Source organism: Durotheca rogersii (assembly GCF_024521655.1).
Source record: "Durotheca rogersii strain YMJ 92031201 chromosome Unknown GGS23scaffold_136, whole genome shotgun sequence".
NCBI classification, from domain to species: domain Eukaryota; kingdom Fungi; phylum Ascomycota; class Sordariomycetes; order Xylariales; family Xylariaceae; genus Durotheca; species Durotheca rogersii.
The window spans coordinates 1-11,991 of NW_026251367.1; the positions used below are offsets into that span (position 1 = coordinate 1).

An 11,991-nucleotide genomic window follows, 5' to 3' on the forward strand; every position below is an offset into this window, starting at 1 on the left:
TGTTTTATAATCTGATCTTATTGTTATTAATGAATTTAGTCTTTAATATTAAAGAAGGTTTATCTATTTAGAAGCAGAAGCAAACCAGATTTATTATCTGATATAAAAATATTAACAATTGACTTGGAAAGAATGATACATCCTGTTATAAGTAAGAAATTACAGAATAAAGGAATTACAGTGTTGTTAAATAGTATAAGTGGTTTGATAGTGAGTTTGAAATTGAAAAATCTTCGCTTGAAAAACTTAATGTTTTATTATCGTGTACAAAATAGCTGTTAATAGTTGTATTTATTATTAAAGTACCTATTATTAAAATAGATGGTATTAAACATAGTGATTTTGGAATAAAAGAAAACCTCTCAAGTGGAATCTGAAAAAGAGTCTGAAATCATTGAGCTGTGTTGTCGTAGTATCGATTTTCTTATTAGAAAAATCGAGTAGATATGTATTTTGAGAATGATAAATTAATAAACATGATATGTTTCTACATTGAGGAAGAGAGCAATGTTCAAAAATGAGATATGGAGGATTTTACACTCTTTACATATCCAAAAACAAATGTTTCTAGCCTTATTAAATATGTTAATGAATACACTTTCACAGATTTAGTAATGGACAGTGAATCTTTGAAAGATGAAGACCATTTCAAAAGTTTTTGTAATTTTGTAAAGCTATTAAATAGAATAAGTAATAAGGAAGAGGTTGCTATTAATAGTAAAACCTTGGCCAGAATTAAAAAATGTGTATCAAAACCAAAATCTAGAATGGTTTTTAAGTTTAATAAAAATTTGTCAAAACTTAATATTATGGTAAATAGAAGTTTATTTTTATGTATGCATGAATCAGGCTCTGATCTATCGATGTTAAAAGATTTTTATTTAATAAAAGAGTCTTTAGATTTAGTAGACAGGTCTTTTGTAACAAGAGGAAAACCACTAGAGTTTGAATTTTCAAAAAGCAGGGTCCATTTTAGAGATACTATTTTAATAGCTCCACAAGGGGCTAAAAGTTTAGCCAGTGTTGGGAATATTTATGGAGATGAATTTAAAAAGATTGATATTGGTGAATACAGAAATGGTCGTATGAGAGATTTACTTAATGATAATAAGGACTTATTCGAGGAATATGCTTTAAAAGATTCTCTAATAACCCTTAAACACGCTAGTACAATGGAAGAATTTAATCTAAGTGTTAATAAGATAGGGGTTCCTCTAACATTATCTGGTATAGGAAGGTCTTATGTGATTAAAGAATGAAAATCCGAGTCTTATAAAGGTTATCAGGTACGTAGTGATATTGTGTTAGGTAATTTAATGAATAGGATAACATCTAAAGATGCTAGAGGTACACCTTTGTCAAAGTATTTAATAGGGTTTATAGCAGGTTATAGGGGAGGTCGTAATGAGTCTATGATGTATGGCGTGGATGTTATTAACGACGAAGAGGAGCGTTGTTGATATGATTATGATTTAACAAGCGCATATACAACGGTAATGTCTATTCTAGGTCATCCCGATGTAAATAAATCAAAACGAATCACTGATAAGAACGTTAGAGAATTAAATGACGAAGATTTGTTATTAAATTATATAGTTGTAGACGTAGATTTCGAATTTCCTATAGACACTAAGTATCCTTCCATACCCTGTAGTGTTGATAATGACGTAGATATTTATCCTCTAAAAGGAAGTAGTGTTATTACGGGTTGTGAATATCTAGTAGCAAAATCTATGGGGTGTATTCTAAAGGTAAACGAAGGTGTTTTAATACCCTTTAAATCAAATAGCGAGATTGAAAAAGATGTTAATAACAAAAAAGATTTTGTAATTAATAAAGATAATGATGATAACTACGAGGACTGAAAAGCTTTGGTTAAGGATGGTTTTATCAGTGCTTCAAAGATACCGCTATCGCTATTTTGTGAAGATAAAGAATTTATTATGAATAGTGTTATTAAACTTGATGAAGATGTTTCAGAGTTAATAGAAGAAGATGATCTATTAAAGACTTTGAACGAAAGGCGTTTAGAAAGATTAAAGATTAAAGAATTATCCACAGAATCTTTGAAAAATAAAGAAGAGACTATCGAAGAAAAGGAGGAGTCTTTCGAAAATAGTTTCAAATATGAATTAAATTACGAAGCTCCTTTTAGAAGTATAATTAAAGGATTACAACGAAAAAGGCGTGGGTATAAAAAGAAAACATTTTATAATTATATGTACAAGAGATTGGTAATTCTATTTATGGTCAGGTGTCAATGGGACTTAGTGGTAAAAAGAGTTTTGACATAAAGACAAATACTTATGTTAGGCGGGAAGGTGGTTTATTATCGAACCCAATATTAGCTAGTTATATAACTGGTTTTACAAGAGCTTTAATAGGTGAATGTCTACACAATATCCATTTATTAGGAGGTAGAGTAATATCAGTAACAACTGACGGGTTTATAGCTGATGTAAAGGATTTGGAAAATAAGCTTTTAGCTATGAATAGTGATAATTTACAATGTCTATATTTATATAAAGATATACGTAAATTACTAACAACTTTTGAAGAGGATGCTCCAGATGACAAAGCTTTGGAAATTAAGAATATAGAAACAAAGGGAATTTTATCATGAAAAACTAGAGGTCAGTTCGGGTTTACTAATGGAGGGATTTCGGCAGCTACTGGTTTTCAGGCAAGGTTTTATGAAAAAGAATTTTTAATAGAGGAATTTTCTAAAAATATGTTTGATAAAAAGGTCTTTGATTTTGAATTCGTTGAAAGTGGTTTACGTAGTGGAAGTGATATTTATAAGTATGGCGGTAATATGATTTTCAAATACAGGGATAAAAAGTATAGTATAGAGTTTGATAATAAACGTTGTATAACAGAAGACGGGAGTGTTATTAAAGAAGGTGGGAGTGTTACTATGTTGGATTCCATACCTTGAAAAACTGTTGACGAATATTCAAAAATACGACGATTAAAACAAACTGTTAATACTCCTGTTTGAGTAGGAAAGAGTTTTCTTAGAACAGCTCCAAAAGTATATTTATCTTATATAGAAACAGCGGTTCGAGGTTTTATAAAGGCTAGTTTAGCTATTGAAGAAGAAGATAGATACGGTATTCCAAAGACTTTTTCAAAAATTATCAATCCTTAATAGATTTTATTTATAAACACGCTCCTACAGCGGATGTAAAATTGACTTTGAATAATATAAGTCATCTAAAAAGGAGAAAAACTGTTTCGAGAGCAGTGCCCCGTACAAAAGAAAACGAGGCATTTGTGGATTATATACTAAAGACTATAGGAAGTTTTGAAAAAGATAGGTTTTTTAGAGAGTATAGTAGCGAAATGATTAAGGAACGTAGAAGTATTAAGACAAAGAATATATAGTGAAGACTTTTCTTTATAATCTGATAATCTAAAAATCAGATTTTGGAAATGTCCTCTAGGTATCAAAACAGTCATTTAGTGCATAGGATAGAAAAAATCCCCAGAAATTCGTTAAAAACTTGGGGACTTGGAAATGTCCCTTTTTGTGTTTGTGTAATCCTATGCATCTACTGGAAGCGGTCGAAATTATTTCCAGTACACAACTAGCTGTTATAGCAGTTATATTAATAGTGGTTATTTATTAATTATCATAGAGTTTTATTAGTTTTTAACTAATAAAAGTTAGAAATGATTAATAAATAACATATCCATTGGGCGGGTTTAGGGTGTTTGATTTATTTTAACTTAATCGAACTAAAAGTCTATTCGATAGATGAGGGTATTTAAATAATAAAACGATGTATACAAATAAACCTATTGTATGAAGTTATTATTATTATTTAAATAATGGATACTATTAAAGTTCGCCATTTCTGTTAGATTGCAGCTATAATGAATAAATAATAATAATTATTAGTCAAGTTACGATAATTTATAAAATATCTTGGAATTGGTAGAAAATGTTCGATTCATAAAACTATTATCTAACGGCTTTGCGGGCCAACCTAGTTTTAGTAACCCAATAGATATTTTATAATAGTACCATCTAACAGAGCAAGTTCACCAATTGATTTTAAGTTAATTACCAGTTAGAAAGATATGATAAGGTTATATCTAATTAGGGTATTAATTAATTATCGGAGTATAATTACGAAGGCTATGAGATGTAAGTAGCTGGGTTTAGTATTACGTTATTTATAAGAATTGAGTTACCTTACTAATTTGGACTTGTTAATCGGTGAACAAAATATTAAGAATAAATTAAATAAGAAAGCAACAAGAATAACAAATACAAACAACGAAAATATAAAGTTTCTAAAAGAACTTCTGTATTTAGAAAATAATCTTCTAAAAATAAAGCAGGTTGAAATAAAGAATATAGACGAGGAAAGAGAAATAATTCAAAAAATCGAAAGTCTTTTTAAAGAGCTTAAAAGATTTAACGATAAAGGGTTTATTAACGATCCAAATTTAGACATTCCTATTGTAGGTTTGTTAATAAAAGAATTTAAGGACTTAAAGGATTTAAAAGTTGGTAAAGGGATGTCCATAACACTAAATACTTTGTTTTATAATCTGATCTTATTGTTATTAATGAATTTAGTCTTTAATATTAAAGAAGGTTTATCTATTTTAGAAGCAGAAGCAAAACCAGATTTATTATCTGATATAAAAATATTAACAATTGACTTGGAAAGAATGATACATCCTGTTATAAGTAAGAAATTACAGAATAAAGGAATTACAGTGTTGTTAAATAGTATAAGTGGTTTTGATAGTGAGTTTGAATTAAAATCTTCGCTTGAAAAACTTAATGTTTTATTATCTGTACAAATAGCTGTTAATAGTTGTATTTATATTAAAGTACCTATTATTAAAATAGATGGTATTAAACATAGTGATTTTGGAATAAAAGAAAAACCTTCTCAAGTGGAATCTGAAAAAGAGTCTGAAATCATTGAGCTGTGTTGTCGTAGTATCGATTTTCTTATTAGAAAAATCCGAGTAGATATGTATTTTGAGAATGATAAATTAATAAACATGATATGTTCTACATTAGAGGAAGAGAGCAATGTTCAAAAATGAGATATGGAGGATTTTACACTCTTTACATATCCAAAAACAAATGTTTCTAGCCTTATTAAATATGTTAATGAATACACTTTCACAGATTTAGTAATGGACAGTGAATCTTTGAAAGATGAAGACCATTTCAAAAGTTTTTGTAATTTTGTAAAGCTATTAAATAGAATAAGTAATAAGGAAGAGGTTGCTATTAATAGTAAAACCTTGGCCAGAATTAAAAAATGTGTATCAAAACCAAAATCTAGAATGGTTTTTAAGTTTAATAAAAATTTGTCAAAACTTAATATTATGGTAAATAGAAGTTTATTTTTATGTATGCATGAATCAGGCTCTGATCTATCGATGTTAAAAGATTTTTATTTAATAAAAGAGTCTTTAGATTTAGTAGACAGGTCTTTTGTAACAAGAGGAAAACCACTAGAGTTTGAATTTTCAAAAAGCAGGGTCCATTTTAGAGATACTATTTTAATAGCTCCACAAGGGGCTAAAAGTTTAGCCAGTGTTGGGAATATTTATGGAGATGAATTTAAAAAGATTGATATTGGTGAATACAGAAATGGTCGTATGAGAGATTTACTTAATGATAATAAGGACTTATTCGAGGAATATGCTTTAAAAGATTCTCTAATAACCCTTAAACACGCTAGTACAATGGAAGAATTTAATCTAAGTGTTAATAAGATAGGGGTTCCTCTAACATTATCTGGTATAGGAAGGTCTTATGTGATTAAAGAATGAAAATCCGAGTCTTATAAAGGTTATCAGGTACGTAGTGATATTGTGTTAGGTAATTTAATGAATAGGATAACATCTAAAGATGCTAGAGGTACACCTTTGTCAAAGTATTTAATAGGGTTTATAGCAGGTTATAGGGGAGGTCGTAATGAGTCTATGATGTATGGCGTGGATGTTATTAACGACGAAGAGGAGCGTTGTTGATATGATTATGATTTAACAAGCGCATATACAACGGTAATGTCTATTCTAGGTCATCCCGATGTAAATAAATCAAAACGAATCACTGATAAGAACGTTAGAGAATTAAATGACGAAGATTTGTTATTAAATTATATAGTTGTAGACGTAGATTTCGAATTTCCTATAGACACTAAGTATCCTTCCATACCCTGTAGTGTTGATAATGACGTAGATATTTATCCTCTAAAAGGAAGTAGTGTTATTACGGGTTGTGAATATCTAGTAGCAAAATCTATGGGGTGTATTCTAAAGGTAAACGAAGGTGTTTTAATACCCTTTAAATCAAATAGCGAGATTGAAAAAGATGTTAATAACAAAAAAGATTTTGTAATTAATAAAGATAATGATGATAACTACGAGGACTGAAAAGCTTTGGTTAAGGATGGTTTTATCAGTGCTTCAAAGATACCGCTATCGCTATTTTGTGAAGATAAAGAATTTATTATGAATAGTGTTATTAAACTTGATGAAGATGTTTCAGAGTTAATAGAAGAAGATGATCTATTAAAGACTTTGAACGAAAGGCGTTTAGAAAGATTAAAGATTAAAGAATTATCCACAGAATCTTTGAAAAATAAAGAAGAGACTATCGAAGAAAAGGAGGAGTCTTTCGAAAATAGTTTCAAATATGAATTAAATTACGAAGCTCCTTTTAGAAGTATAATTAAAGGATTACAACGAAAAAGGCGTGGGTATAAAAAGAAAACATTTTATAATTATATGTACAAAGAGATTGGTAATTCTATTTATGGTCAGGTGTCAATGGGACTTAGTGGTAAAAAGAGTTTTGACATAAAGACAAATACTTATGTTAGGCGGGAAGGTGGTTTATTATCGAACCCAATATTAGCTAGTTATATAACTGGTTTTACAAGAGCTTTAATAGGTGAATGTCTACACAATATCCATTTATTAGGAGGTAGAGTAATATCAGTAACAACTGACGGGTTTATAGCTGATGTAAAGGATTTGGAAAATAAGCTTTTAGCTATGAATAGTGATAATTTACAATGTCTATATTTATATAAAGATATACGTAAATTACTAACAACTTTTGAAGAGGATGCTCCAGATGACAAAGCTTTGGAAATTAAGAATATAGAAACAAAGGGAATTTTATCATGAAAAACTAGAGGTCAGTTCGGGTTTACTAATGGAGGGATTTCGGCAGCTACTGGTTTTCAGGCAAGGTTTTATGAAAAAGAATTTTTAATAGAGGAATTTTCTAAAAATATGTTTGATAAAAAGGTCTTTGATTTTGAATTCGTTGAAAGTGGTTTACGTAGTGGAAGTGATATTTATAAGTATGGCGGTAATATGATTTTCAAATACAGGGATAAAAAGTATAGTATAGAGTTTGATAATAAACGTTGTATAACAGAAGACGGGAGTGTTATTAAAGAAGGTGGGAGTGTTACTATGTTGGATTCCATACCTTGAAAAACTGTTGACGAATATTCAAAAATACGACGATTAAAACAAACTGTTAATACTCCTGTTTGAGTAGGAAAGAGTTTTCTTAGAACAGCTCCAAAAGTATATTTATCTTATATAGAAACAGCGGTTCGAGGTTTTATAAAGGCTAGTTTAGCTATTGAAGAAGAAGATAGATACGGTATTCCAAAAGACTTTTTCAAAAATTATCAATCCTTAATAGATTTTATTTATAAACACGCTCCTACAGCGGATGTAAAATTGACTTTGAATAATATAAGTCATCTAAAAAGGAGAAAAACTGTTTCGAGAGCAGTGCCCCGTACAAAAGAAAACGAGGCATTTGTGGATTATATACTAAAGACTATAGGAAGTTTTGAAAAAGATAGGTTTTTTAGAGAGTATAGTAGCGAAATGATTAAGGAACGTAGAAGTATTAAGACAAAGAATATATAGTGAAGACTTTTCTTTATAATCTGATAATCTAAAAATCAGATTTTGGAAATGTCCTCTAGGTATCAAAACAGTCATTTAGTGCATAGGATAGAAAAAATCCCCAGAAATTCGTTAAAAACTTGGGGACTTGGAAATGTCCCTTTTTGTGTTTGTGTAATCCTATGCATCTACTGGAAGCGGTCGAAATTATTTCCAGTACACAACTAGCTGTTATAGCAGTTATATTAATAGTGGTTATTTATTAATTATCATAGAGTTTTATTAGTTTTTAACTAATAAAAGTTAGAAATGATTAATAAATAACATATCCATTGGGCGGGTTTAGGGTGTTTGATTTATTTTAACTTAATCGAACTAAAAGTCTATTCGATAGATGAGGGTATTTAAATAATAAAACGATGTATACAAATAAACCTATTGTATGAAGTTATTATTATTATTTAAATAATGGATACTATTAAAGTTCGCCATTTCTGTTAGATTGCAGCTATAATGAATAAATAATAATAATTATTAGTCAAGTTACGATAATTTATAAAATATCTTGGAATTGGTAGAAAATGTTCGATTCATAAAACTATTATCTAACGGCTTTGCGGGCCAACCTAGTTTTAGTAACCCAATAGATATTTTATAATAGTACCATCTAACAGAGCAAGTTCACCAATTGATTTTAAGTTAATTACCAGTTAGAAAGATATGATAAGGTTATATCTAATTAGGGTATTAATTAATTATCGGAGTATAATTACGAAGGCTATGAGATGTAAGTAGCTGGGTTTAGTATTACGTTATTTATAAGAATTGAGTTACCTTACTAATTTGGACTTGTTAATCGGTGAACAAAATATTAAGAATAAATTAAATAAGAAAGCAACAAGAATAACAAATACAAACAACGAAAATATAAAGTTTCTAAAAGAACTTCTGTATTTAGAAAATAATCTTCTAAAAATAAAGCAGGTTGAAATAAAGAATATAGACGAGGAAAGAGAAATAATTCAAAAAATCGAAAGTCTTTTTAAAGAGCTTAAAAGATTTAACGATAAAGGGTTTATTAACGATCCAAATTTAGACATTCCTATTGTAGGTTTGTTAATAAAAGAATTTAAGGACTTAAAGGATTTAAAAGTTGGTAAAGGGATGTCCATAACACTAAATACTTTGTTTTATAATCTGATCTTATTGTTATTAATGAATTTAGTCTTTAATATTAAAGAAGGTTTATCTATTTTAGAAGCAGAAGCAAAACCAGATTTATTATCTGATATAAAAATATTAACAATTGACTTGGAAAGAATGATACATCCTGTTATAAGTAAGAAATTACAGAATAAAGGAATTACAGTGTTGTTAAATAGTATAAGTGGTTTTGATAGTGAGTTTGAATTAAAATCTTCGCTTGAAAAACTTAATGTTTTATTATCTGTACAAATAGCTGTTAATAGTTGTATTTATATTAAAGTACCTATTATTAAAATAGATGGTATTAAACATAGTGATTTTGGAATAAAAGAAAAACCTTCTCAAGTGGAATCTGAAAAAGAGTCTGAAATCATTGAGCTGTGTTGTCGTAGTATCGATTTTCTTATTAGAAAAATCCGAGTAGATATGTATTTTGAGAATGATAAATTAATAAACATGATATGTTCTACATTAGAGGAAGAGAGCAATGTTCAAAAATGAGATATGGAGGATTTTACACTCTTTACATATCCAAAAACAAATGTTTCTAGCCTTATTAAATATGTTAATGAATACACTTTCACAGATTTAGTAATGGACAGTGAATCTTTGAAAGATGAAGACCATTTCAAAAGTTTTTGTAATTTTGTAAAGCTATTAAATAGAATAAGTAATAAGGAAGAGGTTGCTATTAATAGTAAAACCTTGGCCAGAATTAAAAAATGTGTATCAAAACCAAAATCTAGAATGGTTTTTAAGTTTAATAAAAATTTGTCAAAACTTAATATTATGGTAAATAGAAGTTTATTTTTATGTATGCATGAATCAGGCTCTGATCTATCGATGTTAAAAGATTTTTATTTAATAAAAGAGTCTTTAGATTTAGTAGACAGGTCTTTTGTAACAAGAGGAAAACCACTAGAGTTTGAATTTTCAAAAAGCAGGGTCCATTTTAGAGATACTATTTTAATAGCTCCACAAGGGGCTAAAAGTTTAGCCAGTGTTGGGAATATTTATGGAGATGAATTTAAAAAGATTGATATTGGTGAATACAGAAATGGTCGTATGAGAGATTTACTTAATGATAATAAGGACTTATTCGAGGAATATGCTTTAAAAGATTCTCTAATAACCCTTAAACACGCTAGTACAATGGAAGAATTTAATCTAAGTGTTAATAAGATAGGGGTTCCTCTAACATTATCTGGTATAGGAAGGTCTTATGTGATTAAAGAATGAAAATCCGAGTCTTATAAAGGTTATCAGGTACGTAGTGATATTGTGTTAGGTAATTTAATGAATAGGATAACATCTAAAGATGCTAGAGGTACACCTTTGTCAAAGTATTTAATAGGGTTTATAGCAGGTTATAGGGGAGGTCGTAATGAGTCTATGATGTATGGCGTGGATGTTATTAACGACGAAGAGGAGCGTTGTTGATATGATTATGATTTAACAAGCGCATATACAACGGTAATGTCTATTCTAGGTCATCCCGATGTAAATAAATCAAAACGAATCACTGATAAGAACGTTAGAGAATTAAATGACGAAGATTTGTTATTAAATTATATAGTTGTAGACGTAGATTTCGAATTTCCTATAGACACTAAGTATCCTTCCATACCCTGTAGTGTTGATAATGACGTAGATATTTATCCTCTAAAAGGAAGTAGTGTTATTACGGGTTGTGAATATCTAGTAGCAAAATCTATGGGGTGTATTCTAAAGGTAAACGAAGGTGTTTTAATACCCTTTAAATCAAATAGCGAGATTGAAAAAGATGTTAATAACAAAAAAGATTTTGTAATTAATAAAGATAATGATGATAACTACGAGGACTGAAAAGCTTTGGTTAAGGATGGTTTTATCAGTGCTTCAAAGATACCGCTATCGCTATTTTGTGAAGATAAAGAATTTATTATGAATAGTGTTATTAAACTTGATGAAGATGTTTCAGAGTTAATAGAAGAAGATGATCTATTAAAGACTTTGAACGAAAGGCGTTTAGAAAGATTAAAGATTAAAGAATTATCCACAGAATCTTTGAAAAATAAAGAAGAGACTATCGAAGAAAAGGAGGAGTCTTTCGAAAATAGTTTCAAATATGAATTAAATTACGAAGCTCCTTTTAGAAGTATAATTAAAGGATTACAACGAAAAAGGCGTGGGTATAAAAAGAAAACATTTTATAATTATATGTACAAAGAGATTGGTAATTCTATTTATGGTCAGGTGTCAATGGGACTTAGTGGTAAAAAGAGTTTTGACATAAAGACAAATACTTATGTTAGGCGGGAAGGTGGTTTATTATCGAACCCAATATTAGCTAGTTATATAACTGGTTTTACAAGAGCTTTAATAGGTGAATGTCTACACAATATCCATTTATTAGGAGGTAGAGTAATATCAGTAACAACTGACGGGTTTATAGCTGATGTAAAGGATTTGGAAAATAAGCTTTTAGCTATGAATAGTGATAATTTACAATGTCTATATTTATATAAAGATATACGTAAATTACTAACAACTTTTGAAGAGGATGCTCCAGATGACAAAGCTTTGGAAATTAGAATATAGAAACAAGGGAATTTTATCATGAAAAAACTAGAGGTCAGTTCGGGTTTACTAATGGAGGGATTTCGGCAGCTACTGGTTTTCAGGCAAGGTTTTATGAAAAAGTTTAATAGAGGAATTTTCTAAAAATATGTTTGATAAAAGGTCTTTGATTTTGAATTCGTTGAAAGTGGTTTACGTAGTGGAAGTGATATTTAAAGTATGGCGGTAATATGATTTTCAAATACAGGGATAAAAGTATAGTATAGAGTTTGATAATAAACGTTGTATAACGAAGACGGGAGTGTT

At 29.1% G+C, this 11,991-nt stretch overlaps 4 protein-coding genes across 4 annotated transcripts; all 4 read left to right on the forward strand.

Annotated features, from left to right (window-relative positions):
* The first annotated feature begins 1,022 nt into the window (after window positions 1-1,022).
* Window positions 1,023-4,369, forward strand: GGS23DRAFT_591645 (uncharacterized protein). The gene is made up of 3 exons (XM_051517757.1): window positions 1,023-2,157; window positions 2,229-2,417; window positions 2,454-4,369. The coding sequence occupies exons 1-3, from the start codon at window positions 1,944-1,946 to the stop codon at window positions 2,621-2,623; spliced, it is 573 nt and encodes a 190-aa protein (XP_051366898.1). The 5' UTR covers window positions 1,023-1,943; the 3' UTR covers window positions 2,624-4,369.
* Window positions 4,370-4,456: 87 nt separating this feature from the next.
* GGS23DRAFT_591646 (uncharacterized protein) lies at window positions 4,457-5,414 on the forward strand. The gene has a single exon (XM_051517758.1). The coding sequence runs from the start codon at window positions 4,531-4,533 to the stop codon at window positions 5,071-5,073; it is 543 nt and encodes a 180-aa protein (XP_051366899.1). The 5' UTR covers window positions 4,457-4,530; the 3' UTR covers window positions 5,074-5,414.
* A 160-nt stretch (window positions 5,415-5,574) lies between these two features.
* On the forward strand, window positions 5,575-8,923 carry GGS23DRAFT_591647 (uncharacterized protein). The gene has a single exon (XM_051517759.1). It carries the CDS (start codon window positions 6,496-6,498, stop codon window positions 7,174-7,176), a length of 681 nt encoding a protein of 226 aa, XP_051366900.1. The 5' UTR covers window positions 5,575-6,495; the 3' UTR covers window positions 7,177-8,923.
* An 87-nt stretch (window positions 8,924-9,010) lies between these two features.
* Window positions 9,011-9,968, forward strand: GGS23DRAFT_591648 (uncharacterized protein). Its single transcript, XM_051517760.1, has one exon. It carries the CDS (start codon window positions 9,085-9,087, stop codon window positions 9,625-9,627), a length of 543 nt encoding a protein of 180 aa, XP_051366901.1. The 5' UTR covers window positions 9,011-9,084; the 3' UTR covers window positions 9,628-9,968.
* The last annotated feature ends 2,023 nt before the right edge of the window (window positions 9,969-11,991 follow it).

What these genes read in the sequence shown, in the direction of transcription:
- GGS23DRAFT_591645 (XM_051517757.1), top strand. Translation starts at nt 1,944, where the DNA reads ATGAATAGTGTTATTAAACTTGATGAAGATGTTTCAGAGTTAATAGAA. An exon ending in TTACGAAGCTCCTTTTAGAA is followed by an intron (nt 2,158 to 2,228) that starts GTATAATTAAAG and finishes TATATGTACAAG; the next exon opens with AGATTGGTAATTCTATTTAT. An exon ending in CAATATCCATTTATTAGGAG is followed by an intron (nt 2,418 to 2,453) that starts GTAGAGTAATAT and finishes ACGGGTTTATAG; the next exon opens with CTGATGTAAAGGATTTGGAA.
- GGS23DRAFT_591646 (XM_051517758.1), top strand. Translation starts at nt 4,531, where the DNA reads ATGTCCATAACACTAAATACTTTGTTTTATAATCTGATCTTATTGTTA.
- GGS23DRAFT_591647 (XM_051517759.1), top strand. Translation starts at nt 6,496, where the DNA reads ATGAATAGTGTTATTAAACTTGATGAAGATGTTTCAGAGTTAATAGAA.
- GGS23DRAFT_591648 (XM_051517760.1), top strand. Translation starts at nt 9,085, where the DNA reads ATGTCCATAACACTAAATACTTTGTTTTATAATCTGATCTTATTGTTA.